The 19,641-nt window shown below is 46.1% G+C and overlaps 2 protein-coding genes across 3 annotated transcripts in view; one reads left to right on the top strand and one right to left on the bottom strand.

Moving 5' to 3' along the window:
* The window catches only part of CYSLTR1 (cysteinyl leukotriene receptor 1), a 95,379-nt gene that overhangs the window by 12,071 nt on the left and 63,667 nt on the right, over nt 1-19,641 (top strand). The window lies entirely within an intron of this gene.
* LPAR4 (lysophosphatidic acid receptor 4) lies at nt 2,489-16,246 on the bottom strand. 2 transcript variants are annotated; one of them, XM_054075505.1, is made up of 2 exons: nt 15,837-16,246; nt 2,489-4,631 (listed from the first exon to the last, which is right to left on the bottom strand). In XM_054075505.1, the coding sequence occupies exon 2, from the start codon at nt 4,482-4,484 to the stop codon at nt 3,438-3,440; it is 1,047 nt and encodes a 348-aa protein (XP_053931480.1). In that variant the 5' UTR covers nt 4,485-4,631; nt 15,837-16,246; the 3' UTR covers nt 2,489-3,437. The 2 variants fall into 2 exon arrangements, with proteins under 2 accessions (XP_053931480.1, XP_053931481.1); XM_054075506.1 differs by lacking the exon at nt 15,837-16,246 and adding an exon at nt 14,953-15,234.

The following is a 19,641-nucleotide window of genomic DNA, read 5'->3' as shown; positions in this document are numbered from 1 at the left end:
TAATGCTGTATGTTTAATGCCCGCGAGGATTGCTGGGTGCTGTCTCAGCTTCAGCTAGACAAAGGCATCACCTTCTAATTAATTTGATTTTTGCATTTAAACCCCTAGTTCTGGCCATTTACTGACAATAGCTCTTTGTCAGACGGGGGGGGAGGAGGAACACTAGACTGCTCCTCAGCCAGAAAAACTGTGAATCCACTTTTCTTTACCACGTTGCTCCTTCCAGCTTGGCTTTACCAACATCTAAAAAATTACTTTTCCTCTCTGAATGCATAATTGGTTATTTATACACAAACCGTTGAGCATTCACATGGCAAACCTGACCTAGACAAAAAAAGATTAGTCAAGAACTGTCCTACCAGATGTGAGTGTCAGTCAGCATATGATCTCCACATAATTTATAAGGTATTAAATTACAAAATAATGAATCTTTTCAGTTAACATTTTGGCACAGGATGATAGTATTACATTTTATGTGAGAATATCGACCGCAGCTCTTGCCCTATAAAACTGCAAACAGAAATTTGTAAGCATTGGCACTAGTTTCGCTTAGAAAAAGACACCCATTATGCTCGGATTACAGTTAAGCTATGTATGTAGAGCCTGGAGGTTGTCCAGTCACACACAGTTCTTTCCCCCTCTCTCTTTCAACATTTCCTTAAGAAGGCTAGACAGTGGTTTCTGGGTTGGATTTGGGTTTTTTTTCTTCCCTTGGATTTAACTGGAGTGAGGTCTGTGGAGCACAGAGCCAAAGGTCTTCCAGAACTCTTGCAAACAAGGTCTTCCTCTGCTGTCAGCTCTGAGGTGCTGGGCCAAAGTCTGCTCTTGCTCACCCTGAGCAACTGAGCAGAGAACTGCCCTGTCCCACGAAGCTCCCAAACCCCACTAACTCGGGGATCTCATCTTTCTGCTCCTCGCTTTCACGTGGGACGAAGCAGCTTTAAAACAGGATTTACAAGGTGGCATTTAAAAGGTTGCCCACTGACATCAACCCCGCGTGTCAACAAGTTTCTAGTCTCTCATTGTAAAACAAATACTAAAGGTTTTTGCCTCGGAAAAGAGCATTTACTCATACACCATATATTTTTCTTGCAAATAGGAAGAGGGTTTAAAATGCACCCTCAGCTTTTTAGTGAATCCTTTTCACTCTCATTCCTTCTCTCTCCCATCCCTGAAAATGGAATTCTTGTCTCATTAAGTACAATTTCTGATGGCAGGGTAGTGGTAGGGCAGTGGGACTGGGTGCCTCTCCTCTTCTGCACAGCTTAGGCTGTGTCAGTGCTGTTGATGGTTCGCAACCCCCTCTTCTTGGCCTGACAGCTCTGTGGCGTGAGGGATGGTTTGCTGCCTCTCCAAAACCCTGCCTGTATCGAAGCCTGCAAATTCCCTCTTGCCTCGCTTTGCATTTTGATCTAAGGTACGGAAACAGCTTCTCTGAATTATGTACATTTTATGGCAAGTGTTGAAAGAGGCTCATCAGCCAAAGGAAATAAGGATTTTAAAAGGTCTAAACAGTTTGGTTCAGGCCTGCACGGGAAGGAAAGGGGCATGGCACTGCCTTCCACTCTGCCTGTGGTTCAGTGGCAAACACTGCTGCTTAAAACGCAGCTCGTTGCTTCTCTTTGAGGTGAACTTTCCCCGGGCACCAACAAACGCCCTACAACTGACTGTGACCCTGTCCTGTGTGCAAGTTCCTAGTAAATAGAGCTGTAACTCAAGGCTGAGCTGTAACAGTTTGGCTGCCCTCGTGCTCCCTGCATACAAGGGGTTGATGATACGGTTCTCTGCAGGGCGAGCTGAAAGCCAGGGGCACGGGAGAAGCAACAGTCATGTCAGGGCTCAGCTAGAGTGGTCTCTGCAGTCTGTCTTAGCCTGGCAAGCAATTGACTTTTTTTTATACAAAGTGAATTTAATAATAAATATTCCCTTCAAAGCTTTTCTGCAGCTGAATTCTTTTCACACTTCACAAATCTCTGGTTGCTTTAAGTAATAATCACATGTGATGGGTGGTGCTCTGTCATGAGGCTTGATCTGAGCGACTTAGGATAAATAGGAGAGTGGAAAACAGCTGTTTGATTAAGATTTTGTCTTTTTTTTTTTCCTTTTGGCAACAAAGTCCTAGAAGCAGCTTTATGCTATACCGTGGAAAATGTAAATTATTGATCTAACAAGAAGTAGTTTCATACTTTTTCAAGTTACATTGGTTTTCTCGTTTGGGTCTTGCACTGAAGAGTGACTCAGCCTGTTCAGGTCAGGAGAGTTTCAGACATAGAACAACGGCTGGGGAAATGAACCAAGTAAAATGCAATGACATGCATGATTGAGATTATATGAATGCATAGAAAGTTAACTAAAGGGAGTGCAGGATATGTAATAAATTAATTGAAAATCAAGAAAGCGTTGCTGTAACCAACCAAACAGATTAGCAGCACATAGTTCCTTTGCTCCCCTCTAGTTTAGCTGACTGTATAGCAAACCCAGCCACTCGCAAGATCTTCCGTGAGTTGGAGGCTGACCCCAGCCGGCTGTATGCAAACAGCTCTGGAGAGGTGAGCACTCGGTGATTCTTCAGCTGCTCATGATTTCCACACAAGAGATTTGACCCCGTGACAGCTCTGGGGTTTGAGGCCTTTTCTTTCAGCTGACTTTAGAGTCCGGCCCTTACCAGAAATAATCACATAGCATCTCCTGGGACATAAAACCCCAAGTGCAGCGGAGCAGTAATGTGCTCTTGACCTCTCTGTAGAGGCGGCATTTAAAATAAATTAAAAGACATCTTAATCTGACAAAGATGGAACTTATTTCAAAACTGCATTATTAATTATTAATTTCTCTTATTATTCTTTCTTTTCTATCAGAAAGCAACTGTTTTGCATCCTTTCAAAACAATTATTTACACTTCAAACATGCAATAATTCAGCATGCCTGTGCCTAGTGAAACCAAGCTTTTGCAGGGAAATGAGGAAAAGCCAAAAGCTTTTATTATGCCTTTTTAAGTAAACATACATATTGTGTGAAATTATTGAGTTAACATATGATGATGCATCTCCAGAAGGTGTGAAATATTGACAGGTATCTCTAAGAAAATCAGATTTTCTATTTCCCAACTGGTCCCATGTCAACTGCTGGGAGAAAAAAATGCCAAATGTTGGCACCTTCTGATTATTAAAGTAGGTGTTCTGTTCCCTCCTTAGTTGGAACATAATTTTTCACCCATCCATGATCTCCAAAGGGAAATCCATCAGGATTTTTATATTTCCTGTTCACCTGTTGCATCGGATGGGACCATCCAGTATAAGGGTTTATCTACCTCTGCAGCTATCTCCCCAGCAACTTTTCTTCATTAACACCGAGTGTGAACCCACATATTCCAAACCACTATTACACACGTGATGTTAATTAAAAGCTAATGGATAGCTCCATGAATAAACATCTCATTAGAAATGCGATTCGGATGTTGGGTCTCCTCCATTTGTCATAGCCTGGTCACTTATTTCATCCTGCGGTGCTGGTAGCGCAGTCTTTGTTAGAGGTGTCTCAGTCTTGAAAAGAGAGTCCATTTTTATCTGGGTTTTTATGTTGAAAGACTTCTGGAAGGATTCTGATGTAAAGTAGTAGATGAACGGGTCAAAGCAGCAGTTCATTGTAGCAATGCACAATGTGATTGGGTACATTGTCCTTGCAAACCTCTCCAAGGAGCAATTTGCTATCGTTTGGGACCGCACGAGAGCATACAGGAAGAGTATGGAATTGTAAGGCACAAAGCACACCACGAAAATGGCCACGTGCACAATGATCATTTTCAGTACTTTCTCTTTGTTTGTCCCAATCTGAGACAAGGTGGCAGGTTTCCGGAGAGTCCTGAGAACTAAAGAAGAGCACGTAAGGTTGAGTAGCAAAGGTATTATGAATCCTACCACTTCAATAAATATAGTGATCTTGGACAAATAGGTTTTCCAGATGCGCTTGGAAAAACCTTCAAAACAGGTTGTGCTGGTGTTTGAAACGTTGGTTGTAGAGAACAACGAAGCTGAAATCCCACCGCTGAGGACCAGTATCCAAACACCAGCACAGACGATGGCGGAATTTCTCCTGGTCCTAATGGTGCGAGATCGGAATGGATAGACAATAGCAAGGAAACGGTCGACACTAATGCAGGTGAGGAACAGCATGCTCCCGTAGATGTTAGTGAGAAATGCTGTACCTGAGATCTTGCACAGGCTGTCCCCAAAAGGCCAGTGCCTGTTGAAATTATAAAATATTTTAAAAGGCAAAGTGAACACAAAAAGCAGATCTGAAACAGCCAGGTTTGTCATGAAAATGGCTGTTTCGCTACGCATCTTCATCCGAAAGCAGAAGACAAAGAGGGAGGCACAGTTAGTAATCAAACCAAGGATGAAGACCACGCTGTACACGGCTCCGTACAAGTTGTACTTAAAGGAATCATCTGTCAAACAGGTATGATTGTTGCTGTGGTTTCCCATGCCAAGTTTGTGATGTGCTTCCGAAGAACTTCAAAGTCTATTTCAGTGACATCCATATAATAAGGCAGTGATCTTTCTTCTTACTGAAGAAACGCATTCCAGGGAGGTTACTTGACACCTTGCTACCACATCACGAATCCTTTCATCCTAAAGGAGAGAGAAAAAGATGCTATCAGTCTTGCAACCTCCTATCACCTAAAGAGACTGTGCAAGAGAACACATGCTCTTTCCTTTCCAAATGAATGGATGGGCAAACAAGACCAGTTATTAGTTTTCGAGGCAGTCTTTATAAATCCCGCTATTATTGGGATATTTCTAAGTTGACCACAGCAGTTACCATCCTCAGCCTTGCCTTTCCTTCCCCTATCACTCTGTAGTCCTCTATTGGAAGGAGAGTGAGTACTAATTCCAACTTTCCATTTGGAAAGATTTTTCTTTAAAATGTGAAATGGAATTGGCCCAGTGTGTTTGGAAAGAAATTGTGGACCCATGGCATTGCCCAGGAAGAGAATCGAACAGTCTGAAGTGTTCACCTAACCTTATGACAGAAGGAGAAATATGTTGAAAGTTTTGCTTGCTTGTAACTGCGCGGAAATGAGTTCTGTGGGTTTTCAACCTCTTCTGATGCAAAAGTATGAATACCCCAAACCTTACATGGACAAAGCTTTGCATTTTCTCTACTTGAAAATAGGAGCATACTTACACAGGTTTTTCAAAGCAAAAGATGAAAATGTTGTATTCCAGAAGTGTTTTTCAGAAACACTTTTCAAAGTTATGCTTGCCACTTTTGGAAAATGTTGCCTATTTTCCTTAATTTCTGCAAAAATGCTATTACTTTCCAAGGAACATTTTTTGCAAATATGAAGTGCTTTGCAAACAGGATTCCTCTAAGCTGTACTGACAGCTTCACTTCTTTTCTGCTCTTTGCCACAGTTCTGAACCTGAAATTTGGAAAAATCTCATAAATATGCTCTTGTAAGAATTTGCCCCAGTTCAGCAAGCTTTAGAGAAGTGCAGAGTTGAAGCAAATATGCTGTTTGCGGGAAATCAGTGCTTTCTGGACTGTCTCGATGCTCTCACTGCCATTCCAACTACTGGTTTTAAGGCCTGTGAGGGTAAGAGATTGGCCGTTCTCCCTCACTGGAGTGCGCAGGGTTTGCGAGTTGGAATGTGGATACATCTTGGAAATGTGGAGCAAAGTCAGATAACTAAGGGAAAGGCCTTTGCCTTATAAACTACAGCAAACCAAATATGAAACAGAGTTTGTAACCCTCTTGTAATCTAAGAAACATCTTAATTTAGGAAGGTGAAACCCTTGTGAAGGGTAGGATCCTTTCCAGAAAGTCATCCTCTGACAGCATAACTTCAACAACCGAGTTGTGTTAAAGGTTGAAATGGCAACATGTAAACAAATAAACTAGGGAAGAAAGCATGGAATCGGGACAATTCGGGATGCAAACTGATCAAAATCAAATGTTTTCCGTATGTTTTTCAACAGGAAAAGCTCACGCTGACCTTGTTCTTGCATGCAGGCTGTCAGTGAGTCAGCTGGTAAAATGTCAAGTGTTGAGAAAGACGTGACAGCCATGGCTTTGCCAGAGGGAAGGGACAAATTCTGCCCTCACCTGGGAGGACCTGGGCAGCTGCAGGCTGGACAGAAACCAGAGAGAGGGCAGGACCTCGCCTTTGCAGCTTCTGCATTAGTTGGACTTAAAATAGTAGGAAGGGAGGATCCCCAGATCTCACTTCTCTGAAAGATGGCTTTCAAATTATTTGAATCTTTTGATATCCAAAAAGATGACCTGGATCTATTTGTCCTCCCCCATCAGAGACAGTTCATGGTCCCTGCAGGCCAGGGCAGAGTCAGGAACGGGGCCGTGGAGTGGTGCTTTGCGTGGGTTTATTGTTTGGTCCGTGTGATAGATGCTCATTGCCCAGTTTATTCAGTTCTTCCTTTCTTAGATGCATTTTGAGTTACATAATTGCAATGATCTCCTGTATCAGCAACTGCTCAAACCAGAAGCAGATATGCCCTTATCTGATCGCTGTAGATCGTGTGACAACAGCAGAGGAGACCAAGCCCAGGCTGAGGCTCTCTACAGCACATGTCAGCACGCACCTCATTGTGCAGACTGTACGGGGCTTTGGGGACCAGCAGACAGAGGAGGGAACGGGCTGTGTAGAGAGCAAAAAGTTCCTTGCATCCCTTTGTGGTTTGGCCCTTATCTGTTTTTTCTACTAAATTCATAGCTAAGTAAACTTCATTGTGAAATGACCTCAAAAAGATACAAAAATTTAAACTTATGACAAGGATAGCAGTAAAATCTCAAAGGTGCGCTTTCTTTTAATACACAGTAATCTACATGAGCAAAGGTCTCACCTTTGAAATGCCTTTAAGCAAGAACAAAAGTACACATGAGCTCCAGGAGGGATAGCTGTGCCTCTTAGCTTAAACCTCAGCCCAATGCATTGAGTACTTGGCTTTTAATTCCCTCTGAGTAAAGAGAAAGCTGCACCTTGTCTCCACCTGGAGCAATTTTTGTTTGTATTGAAATGTAACCTCTTAAGTAGATCCTTTTCTCCTGCAGTGTGTGAAAACCAGGTGCACCGGGCTTTCCTGGTCCAGGCTTCATGTCTGGGTCCTAACTGGGGAGGTCTGAGAGGGACTGAGTGTCCTTCAAAACCTCACGTGGCCATGTGCCTGGGAGGTCGATGGAGACCCCTCTATCCAGCCTGCACGCACAGTCCAGGACTTTGGCTCTTCCTCAAACCCCAGCCTGACGCAGCAGCTTTGAAAGGTGGCTTTGAAATGCTCACCTTTACTACTGACAGAAGCAGCTATTGCCAGCAGCCTGACCCAGATACTCATTACACAGGGGAAAAGATGCTCGATCACTCAAGTATTTCCCCCCTCCCTGCTCTGCATCAGACACCCACAAGGTCAAATCCCAGTTTTTCTGGTGTCTCTGGGAATTGCCTGCCAGCAATTGTCTAGCTCGGTCATGGTCTTTAAAATATAAACCTGTGCTGTTTACCTCTCTAGCACAGAGGTGTTTAAACAAGCTGACAGGATGCTTTGAAACTCAGCCATGTGCTTTCAATTCTGCAGCTTGAGCCTACGGATTTAGTTTTCTGAATGTAAAATTTACTTTCCTTCCTTTTTCGCTGAGGATTAAAGCAGTGGGATGATCTTCATGTACACCATGTTCACCACTTGGAAAAAAAAAACCAACTAGCAATACATTGTAAAGTGCTGAGTTAAGTGAATATAAAGAAAACCATTTAACCATTCTGTATTCCAGGCAGGCTAAAACTGTAAATCCTGTATCTAAAATGAGGGCAGTACATGAGGGGGGGAACATATCCAGCTGTTGTCAGAAGTGGTACCCAGCAGAACAGACAGCCTATTTAACATGGTAATATGAATATTCTCTCTCGAAGCAGGGGTGGTAGAAGCAAACCTCCAGCAGCTGGTGCTCCCTGACGTAGCCCTGTCGTTCTGGGAGTTACAAAGTGGGGCTCAGTGGAGTAGCTGACAGGGTTTGTTCCCGTTTGCCCTTTATTGTAGAGATATCCCCTGTCCTCTGTGTGTTGAAAACAAAGGAAAACCTCTACGTATTACTTCCTATGGTCCACGAGTATCCTGTTTACGGTTCTGTTATTTCCTCCTCCTCCTGGCACCTCAAGGAGCCTTCAGAACAGCCAGCCTGGGCTTAATTCAGATCAACCTTTCATTAGCACCAAAAATTACTGCAGGCAGAAAGCACACTGTAAAATCAGATTCAGTAATTCCACAAAGACCATTCTTTCTTCTTCCTGCACTTCTCATTCTCCACAAGTCCAGCAAACTTAGGTCAGAAAAGCCAGTGTGTAGTTTGCGACTGACATTTTTGCCTCTTTGCATTTTCTTTTCCTTACACGAGATTTTAGATGGATGTAACTTTCTCAGGCTGAATATGTAGGGCATCCCGTGTGCATTCATTTAAACCTCTAAGCACTGCAGAGCCTTTTCTTGCGACGTCTGATACAGATCAAATGCAAAACCCTTCCACATCTGAAGGGTCTCTTTCTAGATTATCACTGTGTGTACTCAGACTGTCTCTAAATCTTGCGAGACACAGGTTTTATAGGTCCAGAAGCCCAAAATGATGAACCTAAAAGCAGGGATCTGAGGTTGGGGGGGGTTCTCTGGACTGTATCCGGCAATGTCTCTGGGTTATGGCAGCACTTGCTGTGTTTTTATATGGTCTCAGACCCTGAACTTGGGAATAAATAAGTATTTTCCTCAGCACAGCATATGCTCTATGCCTTCTCTGACAAGAACTACATTCATTAGAGGGTTTTCACTTCCCTGTCCCTCACCCAGTTGGTACAAGGATTGTACGATGTGTAACTCGTTCCCACTGCTGAGCCCAGGGTAAAGGCTTCACAACCACAAACTCTGTCATTTCTTCAGCTCCTTGGGTTTTGTTTCCCTCCTTCCCTCCACTTTAATTACACAGAAGGCTCAAAATAGATCTCGTCGGTTTGGGGCAGAGGGAGTTTCTTGGGGTTTTTTGAAACTTTTTTGCAGAGATGAGAATTTTGCATAAGGCTTTTGGGTACTTTTGGCTTTTTAAGTACTATAGGTAAGGTGAGATACTCTGCAACTGTTTGCATATGGACTTAAGAGATGAACAAGAAACTTCTCCTACCAGAAAAAGTAAGTGTTTCTGACACACAGCAGCGCTGACGAGGAATCGTACCACCACCAAGCTGTCATTTCTATACGTTACATTCACTTGAAAACCACAAAATATGATTTCAAGAAAGCAAAGCAGTGATGCAAAACACAACAGAACTGTCTCATCCCTGGGTTGCCCATTGGTTTGCTGCCCCTGCAATACCTCAGTGCCTGCAAGGTGTTCTCCGCTTACTGATATTTTCTCTTTTCAATGAAAGTTGCTGGTTTTGATTGCATTAGCCAAAAGCACTTAGAAGAACAACCCTCCAGTCTGGGGGAATCTGGGTGCTGCCTTTTCCCTTTCTGCGGCTGACAGGGCAGTAGCTGCGTGGCACAGTGATGCTGGCTCCATTTTCCAGGGCTAAGGACAGCTTAAGGAAAACTGTACTGCCGGAGCAGGCTGCTGCTGCAGGGAAATGCCTGGGGATGGGAAATTGTTTGGGACACCAAGTTTGGGGCTGGGTCTCAAACTGACAGCTTGTGGAGTCTCTGTGAGCTCTCCCCCTTCCCCAGCGCTGGCAGTTTCACCTGTGTGAACATTCCCTACATGAACCTTTGCCCATGTTTCTTCCCTGGTGCAGCAGGAGAAAGGATTGGGGATTAGACAGTGGGAAACAAAGCAGCTGCCTGTAAACAAAGCTCTATTGACTGTATGAAGTGATGGAAAGTAGAAATGCTTTAATCTCTTTCATTTACTAATCCGAAGTGATGTATCTGAGAACAGTGGGACAGAAGTAGACAGAAGTGTGACTTTGAAGTTCAGCAAAGGTTTCTGTAGCTTCAAAGAGCCATTCTTCCCTGTGTTTTATCAGAGTGAATGCCTAACCGGTATGCTGGGCAAAAAGGGGACATTTTTCTGATGATTAGCATAAAAGACAGGCAGGAAGGCTGTTATTCATGGCTTTGACACTTATTGTGCCATCAGTACCTTCATTCCGCAGTGTTTGCTTCGAGTGTAGCAACACCTCCCACACCTCGTGGGAAGGTGGAATCCTGAGCTACTCGTGATCATTTGGGTCAATCAGGTTTCACTGCCTACTTTTCAAATTACCTTTGATAGATGAAAAACAAAACACAGGAGCCTGTGGAGCATCTCCCTTTGCTCGGTCCCCCAAAGCCACCCCAGGGACCCACCGGAGGCGGTGGGAGCGTGCCGACTGTTCCTTTGCTCCCTGCCTGGGGTGGCTTTGGCTCTCCGGGAGCTTTGCAGACCCTCCCAAGTTCAACACCTACTTTCTGTTGCCTGGAAGTCAGTGAATGAATTACGGCAGGACCCCAATTTAATTCTTCTCGAAGACAGAGTGGGGGAAATGGAAACCTGAGCCAATCGGACCTCATCCAAAAGGCGCTCTCCTTTTTTCTTTGCCCCCTAGTTTTTTTAATTGGTCAGCCCTGCCGTTGTCTCCGAACTGTCCTCCGAGACTTACAAAGCATTTCCTGCTCATGGTGACTTCTCTGTGCTGTATCTGTTTTGTATTGAGCTAATTAAAATGTTTCCTTCTGAAGAGAATGGTGAACTGACTTACCCCACACTCAGACACTGATCCTCAGGGCATGACTCTCTTTTTGTTTTCACTAAGAATGTCTCTCTCCATTTACATCACCCCTTTAACCCTTGGTGCGCTTTGGCCTTCCCCAGCCAGTACAGCCTTAGGAGGGTCTGGTCCAGAGCCCAGAAAGGATGGAATTCACCCCAAACTTCCCAGCAAAGTATGCTTTATGTTACTCTTGCAAGAGGGACTTTTTGCTTGTGAAGGAACCTCAATCTGATGATGGAAGCCTGTAGGAATGCTGCTTTTTTTTGACTCTCAGGTTGCTCGCTAAGGGGAGATGGCATTATAACAGCATTGCTAGATTCAATAGAAATCCCAATAGGAGAGGATTTAGATGCAAAGAAAAAAAAAGGGAGAAAGGAGACTTAGGCTGTTTGACCCAATACTTGAAGATTTACAGGTTGTTTTAACTCAGGAGTAGAAGTTGGTGGTGGAAGTAGCTGTGTCTTTGATGTAGGCATGTTTATTTAAAAAGCAGGGGTAAGAAAAAAAAACCCAAAAATAAGAAATGAGAGAGTTCTGTTTCCCTGAACCACCGGGGAATCCAACAACAGGACTCGGTTTATTTGCTTACAGTTCCAAAACACCCTCCAGTCAGCGTCCTGCCCAGAAAGCTTCCTTTCTTTGCTTTCTCTGCCACAATTTCCCGTGGTTCCTTGGTGATTGCTTGGTTTCTTGACTCCTTGTTGCCTTTCCTCAGCAACTTGAGAGGTGCCTGCAGCTGCATGAAGCCCTCCTTTCACCCAAACCTCCTCTGACCGCTCTTGCCAGGGCTGTGGCTCCAGGCTGGTTCCTCTACCGTCCCTTGGCTGAAGCAGGAGGGATGCACTTTCACCTCTGTTTATCCTCAAATCATAGGCCTTTTCACGCCCCTTGTGTACATCAGCATCCACAGCTTCCATCCAGCACCACAGCACAACCCCTATTTCAGCTTCGCGAGCTGGACTGGGTGCAAGGACCTGAAGCTGGTTTCTTTGTGGGTGCTGAGCCGAGTCCTCCAGCGGGGCAGAAGCAATCCATACTCTGGTCCAGGCTCAGGACCTTGAAGGTCATTTATTTACTGGAAGGATTTGATAAATTAGGGCTTTGTTCTCTCCAATTGCTTTGTTCTGGGGAGGGGAAGAGGAAGGTTTGAGAACTCTCTTGGGACAGCTGAGTGGGTATTGCCATCGTGGTTACATTTGCTCCAGCGCTCTGAGCACTGGAGATGCACAGTCCCTCCCAGAGCTGCTGGGCTTCAGTGGGAGGAAGCATCCAACCCCCCTGCTCTCCAAGGAGCACCTCTCTCAGAAAGAAATGTTTGTTGATTTGGAAGGATGGCTGGAGTTTTCATGTCATCTCCCTCCCACTTCGGGGAAGAACATTGTCAAGAATTCGGTGGCACGTGTGAGGAGGCACAACGCACCGCGATGCTATTTATCGGTACAAACTGGAGAGGTGGCAATTTGCACCGATGTGTTAAAATCAATAAGAAATGACTTCACAAAAGAAAAATACCAACTCTCAGCCAGCGTGTGCTGTTTCTGTGGTGAAGTTTCTTAGAAATCAGACTTCTACTACTAAGATGAGAGAATGGGAATGATAAATGAATTAGCATAAAGGATGCTGCTTTTATTGCTAAATATGGTAATTTCCAGTTCCTGTGTAAAAGTAAATGCAGGCTGGGGCAGAAGATGGTGCCTTATCTGCAGGTTGAAGAAATAAAAATGGAAATAACATTAGATGAAAATAAGAGCTCCTGTTGTGGCTATTTGCTTATAGGCATGACAGGTACTCAAAATATTATGAGATCATGTTCTGTACAGTCTGCTCTGCTGATAGCACGCGTCTTTGTCTCCGGGCACAGGGACTGATGGATGTCTCTCAGTTTCACTTGCCAAGATAAAGAGACTTCCTTTCTTCTAAAAAACCTAGCCAGACCATTACAAATAATTCAGAAGACTTTCCTTGCAGCCAGGGTCAGCTGAGGCTAGTTTGGCTCTGAAGCGGTCTGGAACTTTACCCCCTTTTCTGGGACTGAACTGAGAAGATGTTGCATTAGAGGAAGCCTTGCAGAGCCACTGTCTGCTCTCGGGAATAAAGAGCTCCTCTTTTCAAGGGAAGAATTTGCCTTTTGTGAAAGGTGATGTCTCCTCTTCCCTGAAACTAAATTGGATCTTTATTTATGGAGGACAAGCAATGTGTGAAGGAGCAGAGTGAGTCTCTGCATGCGCGCCTGACCTGGAAAGACCTGTTGGAGCTGGGTGTGTGCTCCAGGAGCCATCCTCACCCACCCCAGGCTGTGGACGGGATGCCTCACCAGTGTCCCATTTGTGATCCTGGAGCTCTGTGTGAGCCTTCACGCTGGGACCACCGTGCCATGCATGTACACCTGGTAGACGCTGGTAAATGGAGCCCTGACACTCAAACAGGCTCTGACCAGCGTTAGCTGTGGCCGGAACACAGGCATCACAAACATTGCCGTAAATACGTATAGCTGCAAGCAGCCGTGCTTTAAGAGCCAAGGCAGTACCATGATAACTGAATCCCACTTCATTTTGCCACGTACTGCTCTCCCCAGGCAGCAATCTTCTCCCACCATCTGTTCCAGAAGTAACAAATCCTCCTCCAGTGCACCATTTCCCCAGGTTCTGGCCCAGTGTTTGGGTAAAATTGCCTTATCGCCCGCTCTTGTGCTCCAGCCATGAGGCCGCAGGCTGGGGAAAGGCAACCATCTTACAGCCGGGAGAGCATCCTCTCCCCAGCACGAGCTGCAGCGCTCGGGCACAGTTAAGGTCTCAATCCTTGCTTCTCAGGGAGGCACAGGGTCTCGCACTTATTGTCGTGTTACAGCACCCCGGATGAAAGCGAAGAGGTGGTTTCATTCAGGCATTGCTTCTGTTCCATCCGTGTGGAGCTGAGCGCCGAACTCCAGAATCTCAAAGACAGTGATTTCTATCGACTGACCCAACCCCAGCCAGGGAGGGTCTCCTTTTAAGTCTCATAGGATTAAAGTGAAATGTATGCTCAGCCTTCCCCTCCCTCCCTCCCTCCCTCCCTCTCTCTTCTTCCCTCCCATGTTTTTGAGGATTTTCTTTTAAAATTCAGAGGCTTTGGACCCCCAAAGTGCCACCCTTGCTTTCCTGCCTGTTCTATTTTGGATTGCAGAGCGCTGGTAAGGGAAAGATGTAAAAATGCCTTATCAGCGACCTGTGAACTTTGCACTTCCCATGCTCTGGGTTTCACTGTTCTGTTCATCCAGGGGAGCAATACAACACAGTGCAATTGTCTCCTCTCAAACAAAGATTAAGGAGTGTCATTAGAAACCCCAATTGTCATGCAAATTCTCCTGCCGCGGACTTACACTGTGTTAAATCCTATTTCTCCCAAACAGCTGTATCTTTAAATTATGTTGTTCATCGTTTATTTTACTTCTGACACCGATTTTTCCTGTCTGCTTGAAGCTCTATTTGAGTTTTTCACAAGGAATTTTGCCACTGAGCTTACAAAGAGTAGATTTTAACCATCACTGAAAGCCAAAGCGATAGATAAAATTTAAAGGTTTGCAGTATTAAAAAAAAACCAACTTATTTCATAATTTTTCATATAGTTTGCATGAACTGATGTCACATTATATGAAGCTGAAAGCACGGATCGCTGTAAGCTGAATTTACACCACACTTATATAGAAGTTTACACCACACTTATGTAGAAGCCTTTCTTAAGTTTATATTCAGGCGTCTCTAAGAGTCTGACTTCAAGCACAAAAGAAAAGCCCTAAGCAAGGGATATTCTTCACGAATCTGAAACAAACAACAGGAGCAGAAAAGTCTTTAACTCGTCATCCCCGGTGACACCACGAGAAGTGTGATGTGAATTACAACGATTTCCACAGCAACAGTTTGGAGGAGCAGCTCGCACAGGGATTACTTTGCAAAAACCTGGAGATCATCTTTCTCCCTTTAAACAGAAACATTGGCCTCTCCCCCCCCCCGAGCCACGGCGGAGCTCAAGGACGAGGAATGAGAGCTGCCCGTGCAGAAAAAACATTGCTAATCCCCACCGAAACGCACCGCTCCAGCCCATCCCGGGCTGGTTTTATCCCACAGATTTGTTGAGCCTTCAGAAAGCGCCACCATCCTTTTTTTCCTGAGCTGACATGAACCCGGGATGCTTTCCTGTCGAGTTACAAAGCGAGGAAACAGGCACTTACCGCGTCCGAGCGGCCGGGGCAGCGCTCGGGGCAGCGCTGGCGGATCGCAGCCCGGTCCGCCCCCGGCAGCCGCCGTTCATCCTCTGTGTGTGCGCGGCCCACGCGGAAAAGCTGCGCTCTCAACTCTCCGCGCGGTTACCCATCGCTCTCTACAGCCTAAGGCCGGCGGCAGCGCTCTGCCCGCCTTTGTTCGGGGAGGAGAGACCCGGCGAACGCCGCGGCCATCGCGCCTCGGGAAACGGGAGACGAGTCCGGGCCCAATGGATGCACGGGGGGGGGAGGAACTGTTGGGGTCTCGGTGGGAACGGCTTTCCATGGGGTGGGGCTGTGCTGGGAGCGGCTGAGCCCGCCCCGCGCTGGGGCTCCGCTCGGTCCCTCTCCCAGGGCTGTATTCCCATCCAGAATTAACAGCTTAAGGACAGCCCGACAATGGGCAACGTGGATTTCCTGCGCGATGAGCGGGGGCAGCGCCTGCCGGAGCGTGCCTCGATGGCAGCCACGGGCAAAGCTGCCGACGGCTCGGGATGTCCTTTGCGCGCCTCAGAATGCTTTATTTTAGTTTCCAATTAAAATTTGAGGAGGAGAGGGGGGAGGTGGGAACCGCACAGGCATTGGGTGAGAGCGGGGAGCCGCCAAGCGAAGCCGGCCGTGATTTACAAAGGGGGTTGTTTGGTTTGGGGGGTTTGAATCCTCTCAGAGGAGCTGACTCGGAACAGGCTGGACTCCTGCCCCCCAGCAGTTCGCCCCAAGAGCCCTGCGTTCCCGCTGGAAAACCTGGAGGCGTTCACATGTGAAAATGAGAGATCCTTGAGGGGAGCGCCGCTGCCTCCCAGGGAATCCCAGCAGAGCCGCCAGCTGAAACTGTTCTGTTTTTTATGTCTTACCTTTAATATGGGTCCTTCGGCTCGGGAAGCGGATCCCGTGGCAGCGGGCGGCTCCTTTGCCTCAGCCTGTTTATGCTGTGCAGCAGCCGGTGGTTTTTTTCTCTCCTTTTCAGCCCTCTGCAGTTCCATAGGTTTGCAATCCTGCGTGTGCTTTCAAAGCCCAGCCTCCCACCTAACGCGTCTCGCTCGCATTGTGTTTGTCTCCCCTTTTCCTCTGCTCTCCTTGGCTGTTCCCACAGGCAGTCAAGGCCAGTAAACAACTCATTGTGAAGCTGGAACTAATGTTATTCCTCGGGCTGGTGGCTGCCGCAGTGGGCTTTTATCCAGCTGATGCAAATAACTTCCTGACTATCTCATATAACAGCCCAGCTCCGGGCTGCAAAACCTCGGAGGGCTCACGGTTTAATCAAACGCCTGAAAACACGAGTGTGAATTGGGATTGAAAACGGTGAAGGTACAGGCGTTTCCTGCTCCTAATGGTCCAGAGGTTCATCTTCCCTCTTTTTGCTGACGGACAGGGTGGGTGAGGTGGGCTGTACCCCACTGCTGTGCAGCTGGGGGGGGGCATGCAGCCTGGGAGAGGGCTCAGCATGCAAATCCACCCCTATCACCAGCAAACTTGCATACAGAGATCAGCTTTGGCCCTTCATGGCTTGTGGGCATTTCAGGCTGGCTGCTCGGAAATCCTCATCCCTCGGGTGGGAGGCAGCTGCTTTTCACACCCTGGGGCCCATTGTTATGCGAGGGCTCCGGGTGAGGACCAATTAAACAACACGTCTGCATTTGAAATCGCCCTTGTTAGGGAAAGAAATGTAGTTTGGATGGTTTGAAGCTGGGTGTGCTGACACAGAGTAGAATGAGCACACAGAAGCCCTTCTCAGATTAACGTTTTGTGTCTCAGCCTTCAAAACTACCTGTTCCTGGGCAAACCCCCCTAGAGAGGAGATCGGTACTCCCAATGAGGATTAAATACAGCACAAATCTTAAAATAAAGCGAAGCTTCTGTGCTTTTTACAGTGCATGGCCAGAATGTGGCAACTGTGCCAGCTTTGAGGCTGTTGGGATTTAACCAGGCAGCTGCACCAATCTGGGGTGTTTGCTTTTTCTCTGGAGTTATTGGTTTAATTAAACACTCCTAACAAAAGTCTTCAGCTGTTGTGAACTTCAAGGCCTCTCAGGAATCCCTCTTTATATGTTGCCTTTAACCTGAGAGGAGACTGGCGATGGTATTTTTGCCTTTTGTGAAGTCTATCCTTCTAAACTGTCCTAGCGGTTCCAATTTCATATCCATTCATGGTTGCCATTGAATTCAAAAGCATCTCTAGCGAGTAGGTTATTCAGTCACCTGTTACTTTGAGTTTCCCTTCCTAAAAGGAGCATCCTTTTCCGCTCGATACAGCCAACTCTAGGAGCTGGACAAATAGAACCTCTAGGTTGACCCATGATGCTACTCTCCATCCTCTAGAGATCATAAACACAAATACCAAACTTTCCCCTTACAAGACACAGAAAGCTTTTGGCATTAATGAGAAAGAAAACGTCTCTATAATAATGTATTCCTGCTCCCCTCCAAGGCGCGTTTCACCAAGCAGCACGCGTACACCTCTGCCCTTCTCCACACCAGCGACACAGGCCGAGTGCTGTGCTATCAGTGCACTCTGTGTATTTTTTTAAGTGGATAAAGTACAAACATTTCCAACAAAGTATCCTTAACATAGGTTTATTTGTCAAACACGGAAAAAAAAGGAGGTGGCTGCCTCTCTTCTTAGTTACAGTTACAGGCGAGTGTTTTCTTTAAAATGGAAAAACAATGAATAGACTCCTCGGCACTTCATCCTCTCCTCTCTGCACAGCCGTCTGCTGTCCCCACCCGGATCCCATGGTGTTCATTTTAGGATTGGTTCAGGGTGGGAGTTAGTGAGCTCTCCTTGTTAAAATATTGGCAGTACATCAATAATCTCTACTTGTTTTGGAAAACAAGGGGAACTGGGCTGTTATCTTATTGGAAGCCATGGCTGCTGAGAAGGCATAACATGTTTAAGCAAAAGTTTTGCCCCCTGTTTACAGTACTCGGATGTTCTGCTTGTGCATGGAAACCCTACTGATACGATCCTTCTGTTGTGTTTCTGGTTGTCTATTGTGCCAGTGGTCTAGCGGCTTTCGGACCGGCGTATGAGAATTCCATTGATCTTAGCAAGGCAGGAATATCTGAATTTAAGGAAGAAAATTGCCCCAAAGACATGGAATTTTGCATTTCTAGCTAAGTAACGCTTAATTCTTCTGCTGTCAAACACACTGACTATTGTTAGTCAATTGATGCTTTATTCTGCCAGGATTCCAACATCAGGGTGCTTATGGGCACTCAAAAGGAGCCAAAGAGCAGAACCGAAATGAAAATTGCATTTTAGAGGCCACTAGAACATATCTGACAGACATTAGCTTTTCCCCTTCCTCCTCTGTCCATTGGCACGGCTTGTTTCCTTCCTTTGCTTTCTCACGGCAGCAGACTTCAGTAGCAAAACGCTGCGTGGCTTTAGTTCTTCGTGCTATGGCAGCGCATGTCAGGTGTCCTGAGGCCCCGGGGAGCCCTCCCTGACGCAGAGAAGAGCTTGTTAAGAAGCCGCTGATGCTGCAGTGGTCAGAAGGGACCATCCAGGAGCAGCTTCACAGCACTGGAGTGGTTCGGGGACTCTGCTTGGGGCCGTGGGTAACCCCAGGTTGCCCAATTTGCCACCCTTTGAGCTTACAAATTTGGTTGTGTTTAGAACTTTTGGCTGCCTGCAGTGGATCCTGATGGTATCCTGTGTCGTTTGCTCATCCTATGAGGCATGCAGCTTCCTCAGGTCTCAGGGTTTTAAAAGACCAGCTTTAGGACTGGAGCTCCCATGCTACCGCGGCTTCTGTGGAACAAAGGTAAAGCTTGGGTGACCCCAAAGGAAGCATCGGGATGATTAAACCATCAGGTTCCATTCTGGTCAGATGGAGTATTTCATTTAGCTGTTCCCAGGAAAGTGGAAGGAAAGAATTAGCAATACTGGCATTTTCCTTGGGAAAAAAAATAAAAGAAATATCACTTTACAGAAGGCACAGTCTCTGCTGGAAAAGATTTTGAAGGATAATTCCTGAGCAAAGGTAGCAGAGCCCTCCTGGAGCTCACCAATGCTGCGGTGTTTACTGATGCTTAATGGCTTGTCCCTGCTTCCATTCAAAATCCCTTTCTATAACAAAGCCATAAAAAATCACAAATGGAAATGTAATGCCCCATCCTCTTAGTTTTGGTTTGTTTTTTTTTTTAAATATGCATTTAGATTATGCTTTTTAATCACTTTCAGTGCTGCAGAGAGATGACAAAATAAAGCAAGCGTGCCTTTGAGTCAGTGCCTTCAGTTTTCAAAGGCTCTGTTTGAAAACTCTGCTTTGTTAATTTACCAGCACTTAAAGTTCCATTACTTCCCAACCCAACAGGACCTTCTGCTAATGGATGACAGGATATTTCTTCTCCAAATGTTTAGTGAAACTGAAGCTTTGGGGGGGGCGGGAGAAAGTGCTGCTGGTGCCAGCAGGGTGACCGAGTGTCCAGAAAGTCCCCGCTGCTCCCCGTGCTGGCAGTTTTCTAGTGATGGAGACCATCTGCTAACACGGGGTACAGCCTGTTAGGAAGGACTGGAGCAACCCATCAGCCTGGGATTTGCTTCTCTGGTGTTTAGACCCCGCCAATGGCAACTGGCCACGTTCTCCGGAGTCCTTAGGGCCTTCCTATGTTCAACGCACTCCACTGGAGGCTACTGGGATGTGTTGCGTTGTG

Source organism: Cuculus canorus, chromosome 10 (genome assembly GCF_017976375.1).
Source record: "Cuculus canorus isolate bCucCan1 chromosome 10, bCucCan1.pri, whole genome shotgun sequence".
Classification (NCBI taxonomy): domain Eukaryota; kingdom Metazoa; phylum Chordata; class Aves; order Cuculiformes; family Cuculidae; genus Cuculus; species Cuculus canorus.
This window is presented reverse-complemented; position numbering and strand designations above follow the sequence as displayed.

What these genes read in the sequence shown, in the direction of transcription:
- LPAR4 (XM_054075505.1), bottom strand. Translation starts at nt 4,484, where the DNA reads ATGGGAAACCACAGCAACAATCATACCTGTTTGACAGATGATTCCTTT.